The sequence below is a fragment of the Nannospalax galili genome, unplaced genomic scaffold (assembly GCF_000622305.1).
Source record: "Nannospalax galili isolate Female #2095 unplaced genomic scaffold, S.galili_v1.0 scaffold663, whole genome shotgun sequence".
In the NCBI taxonomy this organism is placed as follows: Eukaryota; Metazoa; Chordata; class Mammalia; order Rodentia; family Spalacidae; genus Nannospalax; species Nannospalax galili.
In genome coordinates, this window is record NW_008351881.1 from 5,697,799 (window position 1) to 5,715,918 (window position 18,120).

General features: G+C 40.6%; 1 protein-coding gene across 1 annotated transcript in view; it reads left to right on the forward strand.

Annotated features, from left to right (window-relative positions):
- The window catches only part of Lurap1l (leucine rich adaptor protein 1 like), a 44,287-nt gene extending 29,877 nt beyond the window's left edge, over nucleotides 1–14,410 (forward strand). The window contains exon 2 of the mRNA XM_008848812.2: nucleotides 13,671–14,410. Within this exon, the coding sequence (XP_008847034.1) occupies nucleotides 13,671–14,045 (375 nt within the window). The 3' untranslated portion in view covers nucleotides 14,046–14,410. The remainder of the gene's footprint in view (nucleotides 1–13,670) is intronic.
- Nucleotides 14,411–18,120: the final 3,710 nt, after the last annotated feature.

The following is an 18,120-nucleotide window of genomic DNA, read 5'->3' on the forward strand; positions in this document are numbered from 1 at the left end:
TTAACGTTTAAAAAAGATCTCCATTTCATTATTAAAATACACAGTTTCATACAGAAAAATTCATTTTTAATGAAATTGACGCTAAGATGTTTGCACATGTGTTTCTAATATCTATTTATCTGATTATTACTAGTCACAGTGGGTTACTTTCTGAGCTCCTTGGCATCTGAGCATGGATATAAAGTCATCAGGTAGATTTCAGTGGTAATGTTTTTCATATCCACTAATTAACATGAAGCAAATTTTTATGCTTCTTCCTCAAATATGTCTTTTCTTTAATTTGTTCATTTTTTTGTGTGTATTTCATACAGAACATCTCAAACAGTCTTATTCATATATGCAGGTATAAATACCCGCATCCCAAATGGCACCCTCCCAGAGCCCCCCCCCCAAACTCATATACTCTGTCATGCCTGTTACTGTCCACTGTGTTGTCAGTGCCCCCAGCCGTTCCCCAGTGCTAGTCTATCCACTAAGAGTAGTCAGCCTATCTAGAGTTTCCTGTTTCAGGAAGATCAGCTCTTCCTCATCTAGCAGCAATCAGTTGCCAATATTCCTTTAGGAAAGATTGGGGTCTGCTGTTCATTTTCCCAGTTCTATGCTGGGTTATGGTCTGGGAGTCTTTTGGGCCACCTTGGCCAACAACTCAAAGGAAGGTATCTCTTGTCTGGCATTGTTTCTTGTTATGTAACCTTTAGCTATACACATGGACTCTTAAAGAATTATACTGATCACCCTTTTATCTTTGGTTACAGTTTCCTTTTGGGTGTTTAAGACCATACAATTGGCCCAAATAAACCAATTTAGAAAATCTAAATTTTTTTAATGTTATCATTTTAAATGATAAAAAGTTTCAGTGTTGCCTAGGGTCATGGCCCAAGCCTTTAATCCCAGCACTTGGGAGGCAGAAGCAGGAGGATCTCTGTGAGTTGAGGATGCCTAGTCTACATAGTGAATTCCAGGCCAACCAGAGCTAAAAAGGGAGATCCATTTTAAAAAAAAAAAAAAAAAAAAAGAAATAAACAAAAACTTTCAATGTGCCTACCTTTTGATTATGAATGAGTATTTATTTTTGAGCTGCCAATTTGGCCCATAACCTGCTATTTAAACCTGATTTGGTTGCTTTTTTCTTGTCCTTCAGTTGGTCCCTCAGCTAGTATAGAGCAAGATCATTGTATTCCTATGAACAACTGAAGTCTGATGTGAGGCTGAGCAGGATCCATGGCTCTGCTAGGTGCTGCACAACCAAAGAGTTTTAGAAGGGATTGGCTGGTCCTCAATGGGTCTGTGACAGCCCCTCAGGTAGTGCATCTGGGGGTCAGGGGGGTGGGGGCGCCCAGCACTATGCACCTCCTTAGATTTCAGCCTGATTCTCTTCTGTTTTTGTTGTTTCGTTTTGTTTTTGTAGCCCTGGCTTGTGTGTAACTTTCTTTGTAGACCAGGCTGGTCTCTATCTCACAGAGATCCGCCCACTTCTGCCTCCAAGCTGATACAGAATTCTAGCTGGTCTTGCTGGTATCTTTTTCCTTCAAGGCTTAAGTATTTTGCTCCTTTTTTTTTCCCCTTGTTTACTTTCTTTCTGATCCTTATGCTTTCTTATCCTTGGTTTTGTTCTGGCTTGGTTCAAGATTTTCTCCCTCTCTGATTTTCTATGGCTACTGGGTATGTAAAAGGAACTGAGTCGGACAGAGCTTTTAAGTGAGTCCTGTGCTTGCATGGCTTGGACTTAGGTTCTGTTTACTGTCTACTCTAGCTGTAGGTATCAGTGACTAAGCCTTCCTCAGGGACTCTTGTTTTGGCTGTTCTCTTATCTCTCACTCCTCTCAGACAATCTTTAAAGAGGGTCAGAGGCCTGAGGCTATTTGAGCTTAACCCCCATATTATGGTCTGTTGGGATGGTATGGGTGAAGGGTTGATATTCTGGAATCTTTTAGTGAGTCTGACTAGAATATTTTCCTCCATTCAACTTGGTTAGGCTTTTATAGAAACCCAACTTTGTTAGTCTCTTGTAAGTAAAATAACCTTCAAGGGCAGTCCTACTTAAGGAGAACAGGAAGGTTCAAAGTTCCCTTTCCCGGCCCAGAAACCCAGGGGACAATGGGTATGTGGTTGGGCTCCTGGAGGTGAAATTACTATGAAAGTGAAAGGGTAGCCAGTCTTGAGACAGGTGAGTCTCAGACAGGTGCCCCTGAACCACCAGCAGCTCGCAAATTGCCCTTTAAACTATGGCTACTACGCCTCTTGCTGGGGCCTGCTAACTCTGGCTTCTGTTTCTGTAAGCAAGGGCCCTGGTATTGATGCAGTCCCAGGCTGCCATTTGCCTCTGACCCCAATGCTAAGCATGCTGTTGATCTGCACTTTGCTTCTTATGGTGACGATGGGGGTGATGACTTCCCCAGTTGTCAACCTGGAACCATAAAAAGAATCAGCTTCATCAAAAACGCATGGTGATGACATTATATTTATTAGCTAACAATACGGAAGGCAGCTACTTAAGTATATGATTCAGAGGACGCATATAATGTTTGGCAGATAACGTTTTGAGTATTCCCAAAGCCGTGTTTAAAACTGAGACTGATAAAAGCACCAGAGCAGAGTTGCTGCACTGTCAGGGAGCGCTGGGATCCTGCAGGGATTTATTGGCTTCCCTTCAGATCGCTGCTCCCATCTGGAGTTTTCCCCAAGTGAAAATACTTAGCGTTCAGCATTATATGAAAAACAAGACAAGGCTGCGTCACCACAAAGGATTTCAAGAATGACCAAATCGTTAGCAACAGGTGACAGTGAGTGGTTGCCTTGCTCAGTTTTGTTCCCTGTGAAAGGGGCATCCTACTGAGGAAGGACCTTCCTAAAGAAAACTCAATATATGAAAAATTCCATCACAGTTGGAGAGCTCTTTGCTTTGAGCAAGACCACGTACTTCATTCTATCTATTGGTGGCATTTTAATGAATTCAAAAGATCAGTTTTCTTTGCAATTCCCCTCTCTGTTTTTTCAACAAGCAGGGAAAGAAATGCAGGTTGCTAAAGCAGGAGTTGGCCGCAGCTGTCAGATCGAGGATAGACTGGTGAGCGAAGGCAGATGAAGGAGACATTAGAGCTGAGATCAGTACAGGAAATGACAGCATTACAAAATTAGGGGCTGCAGAGATGGCTCAGCGGTTAAGAGCACTGGCTCCTCTTGCAGAGCATCCAGATTCAGTTCCTAGCACCCAGATGGCAGCCAAAAATCATCTGTAGTTCCAGTTCTGGGGGATCTGATGCCTTTTTCTGACCCCCCCAAGGGTACTACATGCATGTAATGTGCATATATACAGGCAGACAAAACACTCATTCACACAAAAAAAATAAAATAAAATAAAGAATTAAAGAGGTTAATTATGTAACATGCAGGATTATAGACCTGTTTCCTCACCAACACTTAAATGCATTCTTGAATAACTAACTGTACATTACACAGCATGTTATTTTTAATGATAGCTACCCCCTTGCTACCTGGACCTATTTGTACCCAGATAGAGAAGTATTGAGCATATTTTAGAAATATGTCCATCACTGCTGGGCTTGATGACCTGCCTTTAATCCCAGCACTTGGGAAGCAGAGGCAGGTGGCTCCTGTGAGTTTGAGGCCAACCTGATCTACACAGCAAGTTCCAGGCCAGCCAGGACTACATAGTAAGACATCATCTCCAAAAAAGGAAACTATATCCTCAAAATTATCATGGTACAAAAATGTAAATGTTAGCTGAATTGCAGATACAGAATTAATTATTGCCTTTTCCAATATATTTCATGTCTCAATGATACTGGAATAATAATCTGCATAAAGAACTTGAAGAGTTCTGTAAAAGACTTTTTTGAGACTGGGTCTTGCTGTGAAACCCAGGCTGGCACCATCCTCCAGCCTAGGCCTCTCAAATGCCAGGGTTATAAGCAGGTACCAGTATATATAATTGATGATTAGTGATTTCACTATAGATGGTTTACATTCACTTCAAGTTTAAGATAGAATTACATTTGTTTTAAGATCATGTATAGAAAGATAAAAGCCCTAAGATATAAAAGTCCAGTGTACTCATCACAAAATACAGTAGATTATGTAAAGCCTTCCTTTGTGGCTTCCCAGAAGTTCTAAGACCAGCACTGTTGCTGTTTATTAAGTTTTCAGGAACATTGGGAACCACTTGGTAGTCACAATCATCATTAAAACTTCAGATAAACATATAAAGCTATGAATGAATGTCATATTTAAAACAAAAGTAGGCAGTACTCAAAATTAATAATTTCCTAATTATTTTTATTTCTACTTTTTTTGAGGAAATTAAAGATTTCCATTTGTGCCAAATGTGGTGGTGCACACCCTTAATCTCAGCACTGGGGAGGCAGAGGCAGGTGGATCTCTGTGAGTTTGAGGACATCCTGGTCTACACAGCAAGTTTCAGGCCAGTCAGGGATACATGGTTTCTTTCAGGTGAGACACTGAAAAAAACAACAGAAAAATCTGTTTTGTATCTAGGAAAGGTAAAAATACTGTACATGCTGAAGTAGGGAGCACCTTACAGACCTTGTGTTTGGCGATATCACACTGCTAACTTGAAACTGACCATAAGAGGAATAGTTATACCACAGAAACGTAAAGCTATAAATAAGGCCTTGAATTTGATTCAGTGACTGTAGACTTCAAAAGTGGTGGAGATAATTTTAATATTGCAGATTAAACTTGGAAAAATGTCCCTATTACTTTACTAGCAGTGAAAAAAAAAGGAAATCATCTTGTGTATTCAAAACCCATTATCCAATTCATCAAAGAAATTGCTGACATTGATTGACCAGTGATGCTCCAGTATAACCAAGTGTTATGGCTAAAATCTTTTTCCCTTCTTTTTTTTTAAAAAAAGTTTTATTATTTTTATTTTATGTGTATGCGTGTATTGCCTGCATGTAGGTAAGTGCACTTGTGTCGTGCAATGCCCGAGGAAGACAGAAGAGGCTGTTGAATCCCTGGGACTGGAGCTACACACAGTTGTTAGCTGCCATGTGCATGCTGAGATTCAAATCCAGGTCTTCTGTAAGAACAGCCAGTGTTCTTAACTGCTAAACCGCTAAACCATCTCTCCAGCCTCCAGGTTTCACTTCTAATGAATATAATTTCTACTAGGTATGAAAGAGTTTACCACAGGTAACTGTCATACTTAAGGATTAAATAATTCAGAAAAGAATTAGTGAAGTGGAATCAGTCCTGCTTGTGAAATCTTGTTTGAACCACAACTTAGGTTGCTATGCATCAGAGAGTTCAGTAAGAATGAATAACCACCACCACAACAACAAAAACACTCTTTGAGAATCAATTCGTCATCAAGAATTTATAGTAAAAGCTACAAATATAAAGCTCTATGTTACTGATACTTATAAGGTATATCTTTTATAGTAGCACAATTTATATTAGTAAATCTTTTATATTAACACAATTTCTATTACATTTATGTATATGGTAGTTTTATCTTAAATGTCCCCCGAAGGCTCATATGCTAAAGGCTTGATTCCTAACCTCTGATACTACTGGGGTGGTAGCAGAGGTGGGGCTATTGGGAAGGAAGCTGGGTTACTGGGGATTGTGTCCTTGGTACTGGGATCCTGGTCCTTCCTGTCTTTCTCAGCCAGTACGAGCTCAACTGGTCTCCTTCACCAGGTACCATAACTTACATGTTCTGCCACATGTCCAAAGTGTGGCCTCTTTGAAAGCAGGAGCCAAAACAAATCTTTCCACTTTTTAAATTGATTATCTAAAGTATTTTGACACAGAAATAGAACACCAACTAACCCAGCACATTAAGTGTGTATGTATAGGTTGAGTTTCCAAGTGAGTTGATCCTTAAACACTTAGTGATACCCCACCCTCCATTCTCCTCTTACAGTGTAGGCCTAGTAACTACGTATTGCAGGGAAGCACACTAGCACGACCTAGATTTCCATGTGGAAACACTGCTTAAGATGTAACTCGGAAAGATGGATATGCAAATCTTTATTATATAAGTGGACACACTTCTCTGGTCTGTGGTCTGTGTGTACCAGCTTCTCTGTTGTGAATGTGGGCATGTTTTCTTAAATCATTCTAAATAAGTCTTGGTTCTGGTTATTTTCAGTCCATTGTGTTAGCCCCAATTATGCTTCACAAGAATAGGGAAAGCATTCACAGAATTAATTTTCAGTCTGTTAGGACATGGAAAAAGAGTTGACGTCATAGGCATTTAGGTATCAGTTCGACTATAATCCTATGGCTAAGATTGTGGAAAGCTGCATATCCCAGCTTGCTAACCGTAAGACTTACCAGGAGTTGCTGAGCAGTTCTCATGAGCTAGCCTGGTGATGACATTCGTTTCTGTATCAGCGAAGTCCCATGTGCTCCTTTCTAATAGCCAGCTGTGTCATCAAAACAATCTGAGCCTGTGAGCTGTACTGAAGGCATTGTTCTTCTGCTTGTAATTTGGTCTATGGGGAAATTACCCTTCTATAAGATTTTGAGAAAAGCATGAACTGTTGTAGTCTATTGTTCAGTTCAACCAATGAACAGCATAAATGAAGACAAAGCTGTCTGATATAAAAACGAAACCCTCCGCTGTTCAGTTAGAAACAAATTTTGTTTTAAAATTTGAACCAACTGAGAAAGCAAAGGAAAGGTGGACCGGAGGTTCAATGCCAACCTTTGTGTGGTCACAGGCTTTTCTCCTGAAGATTCTCAACAAAATCAGTGGATAGAGCTGTCACATAATGTCTTCCCAGACTGCAGAACAGTAAGAGCCCTGTGGCTCCTCTAAGGGAACACACAGAGGAGTACTTTAAAACAGCGATCAGTACCACTTCTGGAAAAGTTAAGGATTCGTATGCAGAAAATCTGTGATCATCAAATGGTTCATGGTAAATTTGGAGGAGCAGAGTTGGCAGGAGGTTACACCAAGGAAACATCCTGCACTGGGGCTAACTGCTGCTGGAAACTGGCTTCCAAACACCTGTATAGCAGACCTTCCATTCACACTTTCAGATTTAAATATATTAAATTGAGAATGGGGAGGAAGTGCAGAATAGACACGGCTATGAAACAGGGCTTCCCAGCACCAAACACCCTTCCCCAACTACAGTCAGGGGAAAAAAAGAAATGCTTGTTTGCTTTAATTGGAAACTAGACTTAGAGCATAACATTAAAAGACAAATCTAATCTTTCCTTTTTCATGAACTTAATTATGGACTTGTAAAGAAACGTTTCCTCTTTCTAATTTGTACTAGAGCCTTCAGGACTTTGGGGATTTATATCATGGATATTACAGGATTTACAGCAGGCATGTGTAACTGGGAGATGGCTTGCTTTTGTTTATTGAACTTGGCATTCATAAGTAAAAGGGTAAAAATAGTCAGAGAGGACTTTATGAGCTGTACGTAGTCCTCCAGCATGATAAGACGGTGTGGGAAATGCCCCTATTCAGAAGATAATTCAGCAGCGCCTGTGCACATCAGTTAATTTAAACACATTAAAAACGATGGCTGGTGAGATTGCTTGGCTGCTAAAAATACTTGCTGTGCAAGCCTGATGACCTGAGCCCAACCCCTGGATCCCATGGTGAAAGGGGAGAACCAATACTTGGAAGTTGCCTTTGACTTTCTCTCTCTCTCTCTCTCTCTCTCTCTCTCTCTCTCTCTCTCTCTCAGAATAATAATAAATATAAGGGGGCTGGAGAGATGGTTCAGCTATTACAGCTGCTCTTGCAGAGGACCAGGGTTCTGTTCCCAGCACCCACCTGGCAGCTAATAACCTCCCACATTCCATTTCCAGAGAATCTTATGCCTTCTTCTGGCCTCCGTGGGCATTGCATAACACAGGCACAGTAATATACATGCAGGCAAAACACTCAGACACATAAAAATAAATAAATAAAAATTTAAAATATAAAAATGATATCCATGTTTTTCTTTGAGCAAAAGCATGGTTATTAAATTAAAATGGCAGGAGAGTCTAAATTATTATCATACAATTTCTGATAAGGTAATTAAAGTCCACATTGAACTAAAATTTCTGGTTTTAGCCACAGGGTTTTTCACTAGCTACATTTTATGCTAAAGCTGTTGAGCAGCAAAATTGATTTGTCTCCTCTGTAGTCCATATAATTTCCTCCTAACAAGAACGAGTCAAGGATGAGAGAAGACAAAGAATATGTCAGATGGAAGGAAAATCTGAGATCATCCGAACATTCGAACGCTCCTCTAAAGCAGAAGTGAATCCTCAGTGTGAAAAGGAGACAAACACATTCAGTAAGCTCATGGGCTGAACTTAACTGGGTCTTCACTGAATTCAGTCCTCTGAGTTCACAGCATTTACTGCTTTTACCATGTGGTTCACGGAACATGGAGCAGAACCTCACGGGTTTCTATAGCCTTTAGAGAAACTGAGGTCTCACGGCATGCTTCTTTGCCCACAAGTGACACAGATAGATCATGTCAGCTGCAGATGTGGATCTTGGACCGTGTTTATGGTGCAATACCACAGAAGAAACATCTTGGTGATCAGTTCTCTGATTTGTTGAAACTTTAACTACATTCTCCATGGATCTCATTATGCTAGTTCATAACTGTTGCATTCTTTCCAGATTAGCAGGAGTGTTGGGGGTGGGCAAGATGGCCCAGTGAGGGAATATGCCTTCTGCAAAGCCTGAAAACCTGTTTAACCTCTCATCCCCAGGTGATGGAAGAAAACTGACTCTCAAGTTATCCTCTGACCTTTACACATTTGCTACAATGTGTGCACACTCATGCACATACATTCACACATGCAAATAACAAATAAATGTAATTTTTAAAATATTTCTTTAAAAAAGACCTTTTAGATGAAAACGAATCTGGGAAAATTTATTGGGAATAGGTTCTCTTTCAAGATCCTTCATTTCAGATTTCTATATAAACTGAGTCCATCATCTATCAGAAAATGACATGTAATTTCAGCATTTTTCCCTGGAGTCAAAGACCTGTTTGGCACAACCTTGAAGCAGGGGAGATTCAGCGTGAAGACAAATCAGAATGCAGAAACTGCCAAGACAGAATAGGAGGGAAGGGCTGTGAGGATGGAGAGAAGAGGACACTGATGTCACTTTGAATCAGTCAGTACAAACACGTGTACCGGGGAAAGGGGCCACATCGTTTGTTTGTTCTCTTTATCCAGTTCATTTGTCAGGTGTTTACAGAACACCTGTACTGTGCTAGAACCAGTTATCACCCCTGAGCAAACAGACACTGTGTGGACTATGACTCACAACTTGAAGTCCGCTTCCCTTTAGAGACGCTATCTTACACTCTGTAAATTTAAACTAGGAAGAATCTACACCAGTTACTCAGTGTCTAAATCCTGTGACTGAGCAGAAATAGGATAATGTGCTTGGGAATGCTTCAAACCTGGACGGTCTCTTTCCGATTACTGCTTGCCTTCCTCTCAAGTCATGTACACCACTGGTCCACAGCAAAGCCCCAGGTACCTGACAGAAGGTCCGATCTGGAGTGGAGCTAGTAATCATCATTCCACAGATCTTGATCAACTAGGTACTATGTGCCAGGCAATCAATAGATCTTAGCACACAGTGGTGACCACACAGTTTCCAGCACTCAGAAATTCCTTCATGAACAAATGAAACCATAATAAGCAAGTGGATTCTAACAAGTCATAAATATTATGCAGGAACCAATAAGCATGAAGCTCAGTTCATAACTGGGCCTGAGGACTGGCACACCAGGAATGGGATCTCCAAGGAGGTGACACTGGTGCTCAGACAGAGGAGGGTCCCAACTCTCAGTATCTTCAGAGTAAACTCACAGGACCTCAGAAGACCCCAGCTGAAAGAATCACGGGTTTCTGCCACCATGGCAAAACTACTCTGTCTGTTGGTGGCCAGACATCACAAAGACTGAAATGAATCACAGTGTGGAAAGGTGGGGCAGCCACTGGAGACAGAAACAACATTGTGATTTAGTTTTGGTGGACTGCTCATATTTCAAAGCTCATCAGTCCCATAACCACACCTTAGTCTTGGAGAAAGCCCTGTATAACAGGCGAGAGCTTCTGGGACAGACCAGCTGCCAGCCATGTAAACCAGTGCACTCAGCTGCCTCACGGGGATGTTCTTTACTCTTTTGAAGGACGCAGGGTCACAGACACCTCACGCTGTAATCATGTCAACCAGATCAGCAGGCTTAGTCGCTTTACTTTCCTTGTTACCCGCCGAACAATGATTCAGTAGCCTGTGAACGTTTTACCTTCAGAAGCAAAAAATGTTCTTCTTTAAATAAATCATTTGTTGGTCAAAGGATGATTTTGTTTCTTCATAGTCTACTCCCCTTTTATTCTTATTGGTCAATAAAATTGAAAAATTTGTATTATGTAAGACCAACATTGCTGACAGAACATTTATTTTTAGTACATGCATGGTATAGTTGCTGGAAATGTAAAGTGAATACACACTTAATAGCTGATCTTTCATAGATCCTCAAAATAGGACTCTAAGGTAGTTTTTTTGCTGTTTCCTATATTTTTAAAGCTACTAACACTTAGATGTTTGCACATGTGTCTTTAATCTCTATGTACCTGATTATTACTAGTCACAGTCAGTTACACTCGGATCCTTAGTACCTGAGTATGGATATACTCATCAAGTAGATTTCACTGGTAATGTTTAACACCTCTATTTAACATGAAGTAAATTTTTATGTTTCCTCCTCAAATATGTCTTTTTTTTAAATCTGTTGATTTTTCTGTGTGTATATCATACAGAACATCCCACTTTTTTTTTTAATACTTATAAAAGACCTTCAGATGTAGAAGACATGTGAGACAGGGCTTCTTTAAGGAACTTATTCCTTAGTTGAGAAGGCTGACATACAATCATCGGACGCAGTGCTCCTTCATATAAAGTTTGGTGACATTGTAAGATGCAAACGTAAAGTACTACAGAAGTTTTGTGGGTCAACAGAAGAGATTAGAATTCGGAAGCTCAGGACAACAGACTTGGAAGAATGGGGAAGCTTTGGATAGGAGGGTGAAGTGGGAGGTCAAGAAGTGGTGTATGCTCCAAGCTGGATCCAGCTGGAGTGTTTTCATGGGACAGGGAGGCAGACATGAGAACAGGCATCTGTTGTTTGGTGAGCTATTGAGAAATAGTTGCATTGATATTGCCCAATGACTGTAATGGGCACGGAGTTTCATCACCTCTAGAGTTCCACCAAAGGATTTTGTAAGATTCCACTTCACACTGATTTTCTGTATTCCTCAGTGGCCCTACAGGTACATTGTTGGTGATTTGTAAATATTTTTATTTGAACAGTGTCTTGATGGCTTATGAGGTATGTAGGGAAATATGAACGCTGACTTTCAGAAAGCCTTCCCCACCGCAGTCACTGCAGACTTGTGAAACACCATAATGAGTAGATAGACTGACTGAGTTCATATCCTTCTGTTTGTGAACACCTCAGAGAGAAGCAACATTTTTTTGTTGTTGTTGTTCTTTTTGAGATGGGGTCTCCTTGTAGCCCAAGCTGGCCTTGAACTCAACATATAGACTGGGCTGGTCTCGATCTTGCAGAGATCCACCCGCCTCTGCCTCCCAAGTGCTGGGACTAAAAGCAGAGAAGCGATTTTTTTTCTCTCTTCCGTAGCCTGGAACTCCCTATGTAGACCAGGCTGGCACCAATCTCACAGAGATCTACCTGCTTCTACCTCCCCAGTGCTAGGATTAAAGGTGTGTACCACGACACCTGGCAGAGAGAGGTAATTTTAACTGTGACTATGTAATTTATCCTTTATGCTTTTCTTTAAGACAATGAAGAAACTATATTACTATGCCAGTGAATTCCCCACCCTCCCTCCTCCTCCTCCTTGCTTGCTCTCTCTCCTTCTCTCCCTCCTCCTCCTTTTCCTTTCTTCTCTCTCTCCCCTCTCTTTCTCCCCCCCCCCCCCCCCCCTTTGGACTAAACCCAGAGCACATATTAGGCCAGCACTCTATCACCAAGCAGTATTCCCAGCCTGCTCTTTGATGGAAATTTCATCTCTCCCCGTGTTTGTTCATCACCTTCACTTAATCCAAAGTTCGCCTTCAGTTATGAATTAACTCCTTACCAGGAAATACTTTTTGAATGCATACTTCTGACTATAGTACATTCCTTTTCCTTTATAGCTTGAGTCATTCAGGAATGAGTGCCTTTGATAATTCTAGAAATGTACATATCAAAATTAGTCCTAAGTACTTTTTTTGAACAGGGTCTCCCTGTAACTAACTCCAGCTATCCTGGAGCTCACTACGTATACCAGGCTGGTAGTCCTGGTTTTAAAGAGAGAACTGACTTTGCCAAACTTTTGGTTTACTATCCCAAGTGGAGGAATGGGAATCCATTTCAAACCATAATGAATGAGCAGGCCCTCCGGTGGCCCAACATGTCCCTGCCTCCGAGTCCAACCACTGGGGTCTTAACCAGAGCCACCTCATCACAAGAGTTTGTTTGTTGACCTGCTTCCCTAGGCCACTGCACTCTTCATGTTAGCTTGTCAAAATCTGGGACAAAGATTCCATGACTGTGGAGACACAGTTATCTGAAGTAACTTAGAGAAAGAGAAGGACCATGCAACTAGATGGCATTTAGAGTAGTTCTGAAACCTTCACAGTTTTGATCAGGATGCCCCTGACATCTGAAACAAATAATCAGACATACAGAAATATTTATGTAGTTCTTGGAAATCAGACCATCCTAATGTATCAGCCTACTGTCTGCTTTAAGGAACATGAAGCAGCGTGGTCAGCAGGGTCCTTGTTAGAAGCCAAAGCATTACTTAGTATCCAAGATGTCCATGTAGGCCTAAGGACTGCAGGCATCTCTGTGCTCCTGTTTTCTGTAGATTTGAGTTCTTTTTTTAAAAGAAAAATAAAGTAATAATGCCTACAGTACAGGGTCACTAGGTTTCTCTCTCTTTCTTAGATAGAGTCTCACCATGTAGCCTGAAGTCAGCCACCTAGACCAGGCTGGCCTCAAACTCATAGAGATCCACCTGCTTCTGCCTCCCAAGTCTCACCATATAGCCTGAAGTCAGCCACCTAGACCAGGCTGGCCTCAAACTCATAGAGATAGATCCACCTGCTTCTGCCTCCCAAGTGTTGGATTAAAGGTATGTGCCACCATACCTGGCTTGAATTTTTCTAAAGAATGTTGAGCTCTCATACACATTATCACTTAGTAAATAGAGGATTCTGTGAAACTGGAGAGTCCCCTTGCTTCTTCACCTTCCCTAATCCCCACACATAGTTCTGTATAAACATAGATGAACTATTAGTTGAGCCAGAAAGAGAATGCATTTCTTAACAATTTTCCATTTGATGGATGTATTCAAGGAGCTTGGTTAAGATCAGAAACACAGTGGGAATTTTCTTGACCCTTTAGGACCCTGGTGCATCTGACAGGAAAGGAATTCCTGATTCTGACTCCTACCAAGATTCAGCAATTTCCAAAGAGACTGTGAAATCAAGAACATTTTTTTTTATTCTGTGAACTTAAAATTTTGGACTGCAGTAATGGGATAAAAATGAATTGGGGGAGTTTTCCTAGAATACAGAATAACTGGCATGTCTTTTCCTTTCTCCCCCTCTTCCATAGGTTAACCTCAGAGCCACTGACGTAAGGCTCATGCGCCAATTGCTCCTTATTAATGAGAGCATCGAGTCCATCAAGTGGATGATCGAGGAGAAGGCCACCATCACCAGCCGAGGCAGCAGTGTCAGTGGCAGCCTGTGCAGTTTACTGGAGAGTCAGAGTACCTCTTTACATGGCAGCTACAACAGCCTCCACGACGACAGTGATGGGCTGGACGGCATCTCTGTGGGGAGCTACCTGGATACTTTGGCAGATGATGTACCGGGCCATCAGACCCCTTCAGACTTGGACCAGTTCAGTGACAGCTCCATTATAGATGACTCGCAGGCACTGCACAAACACCCCAAATTGGATTCTGAGTACTACTGCTTTGGATAATGACCTGGTTTTTTGCATGGGACTGGTGTGCAATTAACTTGTATGCATCCTTCTTCTCTGCCGCTATATTTTTGGTGTGATTTACTTTAATAAGGCAATCTTTTTAAAGAAGCTTATTTTTAAACTGCTTAATGATGCTTCTGTGGCTCCTAATGCTTCTCATCTAGACTGATTTATTTTTCTCTGTTACATCTCTATTTTTATTTATTATGATAAACTTTGCCCCTTCTCTTACAGTAGCACAGACAAAAGAGGGGGAAAGAAGAAGCAATAATTGTTTTTGCTTTTGTTTTCAGAGCAAGGGGTCAGGGATTATCAGAAAAATTTTGCTAAATTTTACAATAAACCAAAGTCTGATAACTTTTGTTGCTCGTGTTCTTAAATGATTTGACATTTTTATCTGCCATAAGATAGTAAAATATATTACTGTATTTGTATATGAAATTAAACAAAATATTTGGACCAGAATTAGAAAGTATTTCAGAACCGTAAAGTGCTAGTAGAGATCGACAGTACATCGGTTTGCATGCATCTCTGTTGCTGTCCTTCAGATGACCCCAACATGTAGTCTGTTCAACTCACTCTGGTGTTCACACTATAGATAAACACTTTGTAATCAATGAGGTTAGCTCAAATCTTATCTTACAATATGTATTATACCATTAAATTTCAAAGAAAAATTGAGATTAGTATCAAGGTGAGTGTAGGAAAAGACGTCCTAAATTTAAATGCTTTGAGATTTTATTGATATTCTCTTGTATGTATTTTACTAGTAGTAAAAGGTATAAACACTTAGATACATCATACAGTCAGAAAGATAGACAGGCAGGCAGGCAGACAGACAGACATTTGGGTAAGGGAGCAGAACTATTATTCATCTATGAAGCTCAAGATTTTGTTTTTTTCATCCTGGGATAGATTATTTCTTAGTTTTCTGAAATGACATCTGGTTATATTATAATCCATATAATGGGTGAAAACACTTGGTTTTTCTTTTAAGATTTATTTATTTTTAATTGTGTGTATATGTGTAGGTCTGGGGGTGGGGTATGTGCACATGGGTACCTGTGCTGCTAGAGCCCAGATACATTGAATCCTCAGGAGCTGGAGTTACAGGTGGCTGTGAGCCACCCAACGTGAGTACTGGAACCTGAACTTGCCTCCCCTAACCACTGAGCCCTCTCTCTCCAGCCCCACTTGGTTTTGATGTGGTGTATTTCCTACATGTTCCTTTTATCTTGATGATTTCCAGTCAGGCAATTTCATTAAGATTTCAAAGTATTCTAAGGAATGATATATGTTTGTGCACTAAACATTTTGCTCTATCCATCAAAATGTCTTAGTATTTTAACCAGGAAATGTCCTTACTCAGGTAATATTTCCCCTTATTTTCCTCAGGTATTATATGTCAAGTTATGGTTTGTTTCTAAGACACATATGATTTAATTTCCAATGCAACCTGTCAGGTCTTATATTTTTCACTAGTCTTTTTTCATGAAATGCTTGCCATGGTTCTCAGCAATCTCTTGATGATAACGTTTAGTGTTCAAGGGAACCAAGACACACAGAGATAAGTAACTGGGTCAGATGTCCCAGTGTCAAAGTTAGAATTTGAACTGAACTTGGGTCTGCTTTATCCCTAATACTGTTACTCACTAACCTGTTTACTACTATTTGACATTAAATAATAAAACACTGATGAGAAAGCATATTTAAGTGTTCAATTGAAAAATGCAAACAATTACTTTCCCGGTTTACTTGTTTCCCAATTCTGAGCTACCAAGCCCAGGCTCTCCCTGCCTTGTCTTTTTAATATGTATTTATATTACTTTTCTGTTGCTGTGATAGAAACACTGACCAAAGAAACTTATAGAAGGAAGAGTTTATTTGAGCTTATGGTTCCAAAGGGCAAGAGTCCATCATGGTGGGGAGGCATGGCAGTTGTGGTGTTTGGAGGAGGAGCGGAAGCTAAGGTCTACATCTTCAAGCAGATACAGGAAAGGAAAGCGACTCCAGATCCAGCAACGTTTAAGAACTCTCTAAGCCCGCCCCCAGTGACGTGCTTCCTCCAGCATGACCACACCTTCTAAGACCGCCCAAAACAGCGACACCAACTGGAGACAAAATGTCCAAATACTTGGAGCCTATGGGGGAACATTCTCATTCAAAACTACCACTGGAGTGTATGTATGTGTATTACGCACATACAAGTGCCTGCAGAGGAGGTCGGAAGAGGGCATTGGATCACCTGGAGCTGGGAGTTGCAGGCACTTGTGAGCTGAGCTGCCTGACGTCAGTGCCGGGAGTTGAACCCAGGTCCTCTACAGGAGCAACACGTGCTCTTCACTGTTGAGTCCTCTCTCCAACCCCCCAATCCCTTACTTGAAATCACAAATCTAGAATCGGATGGTAGGGGAGCTGGCCCCACATCAATTCTTCCCAGTATATCCCCCCTTTCTGTATACTTTTATTTTCATTTAGTAGATGCTGGTTGGTTGGCTATTTCCTTTAGTTTTAATCTGCAATCAAATCAAGAAATGTTTAGCATAGATTGTTTATCAGATTAAAATTCAAAAGCACACATTGTGACTCGACAGAGAAAACATCCTTAAAAAGAAGACTGATGAGTTGCAAACAGAAGGGAAGGGAAATGTAACCATCTCTGAGCGCCGTGGTGAGGAGCAGATCCCAAACAAGAATGGAGTGGACAAGCCAGGTAAGAGGCAACAGGAGCAAACTCCGTCACCTCACAGCCCTTTCTTTGCCCGGAACAAGCTATGCACAAGAAGCTTTCTGTTCTCAGATCACAGATTGAGATTGTGAACTCAATCTGGCAAATTTCATTTATACTTTCCTTTTCTAACCATTTCCCCTACTATCCATCCATACTGCCTGTAACTCTCCCTTCCTTAGAAAAAAAAAAAATGAAGACATCATAGGAGCATTATGTGAGAGGTATGTGGAATAGTTTGGTTTTAGACATTGCATTTTAAGGAGCCTCTTAAGAACAGTGGCCAAAACTCAGAACCTGAGGTTTCTTTTCTCCCTTAATAGAAAGAGTTTCAGCATTTTATACAGTTTATACTTATTCCAGCAATTTGTTTTTTGCAAAAGCTAGAAAATAAAGATTTCATGATTTAGGTATAGGAATAACATACACAACAGTGTTTTCATATCTGATTTTACTAAGGGGAATATGCACTTAAACAAGACTAATTACTAACATAGTCATTGGTCTCCAGAGAAGGGACGCACAGAAAGGCCTCATTTTCAACAGAAGAATCTCTATTATTAATCTCTGACCTAAAGTATTTGATATTTGATCCCTGTTAGCACCATAAGAAACTGGAGTAAAAGTTAAAACAGAAATGTTTTTCAAACTAATCTGCTTGCACTGAGTTATGGTTTTCCAGATAAAATGGAATGTGCCTGGGTTATATTAATCTATTTTATGAACTTGTTAGTCTTCTAATGGAAGGGAAATAATTGACCAAAAGAAATTTAGGCAAGTTAAAGCTAATATGTTTTTGGCACTTTGCAAATAAAGGAACTTTGGGTGACCAGCTTAAAATTCTTGATTATATGGAGTCAAAGTACAAAGTTCTAAGTACCAATGAGTAAAAATGCATCAAAGACCTGGGCATGGTGGTACATACCTTTAATCTCAGCACAAGGGAGGCTTCTGACCACCTTCCCATGGCCAGTGCTCAACTCAGTGCTCAACTCAGCAGAAGAGTTTCGTAAGATACAAGTAAAATTTTGCTAGCTTCTCCTCCAACCTTTAAATCTCTCTCTCTCCTCTCTCTCTCCCTCCCTCCCTCCCTCCCTCTCTCTCTCTCCTCTCTCTCTCCCTCTCCATTCCCACTTTAAGAAAGATGATAGTTTTACCGTGCCATCATGCTGATGTGTTGCAGTATTTCTCCAAGGACATGTAAAGGTTTTCTTGAACTTTAGAAAATTAAAGCTTATGAGAAAATTGTGGCTTTAGAGCTGCATATTGTCACCCGATACTGTCGACATGATTTGAAATCTAAGTTAATGTGAATGTTGTGCTTGAATACAGACACCCGAACTT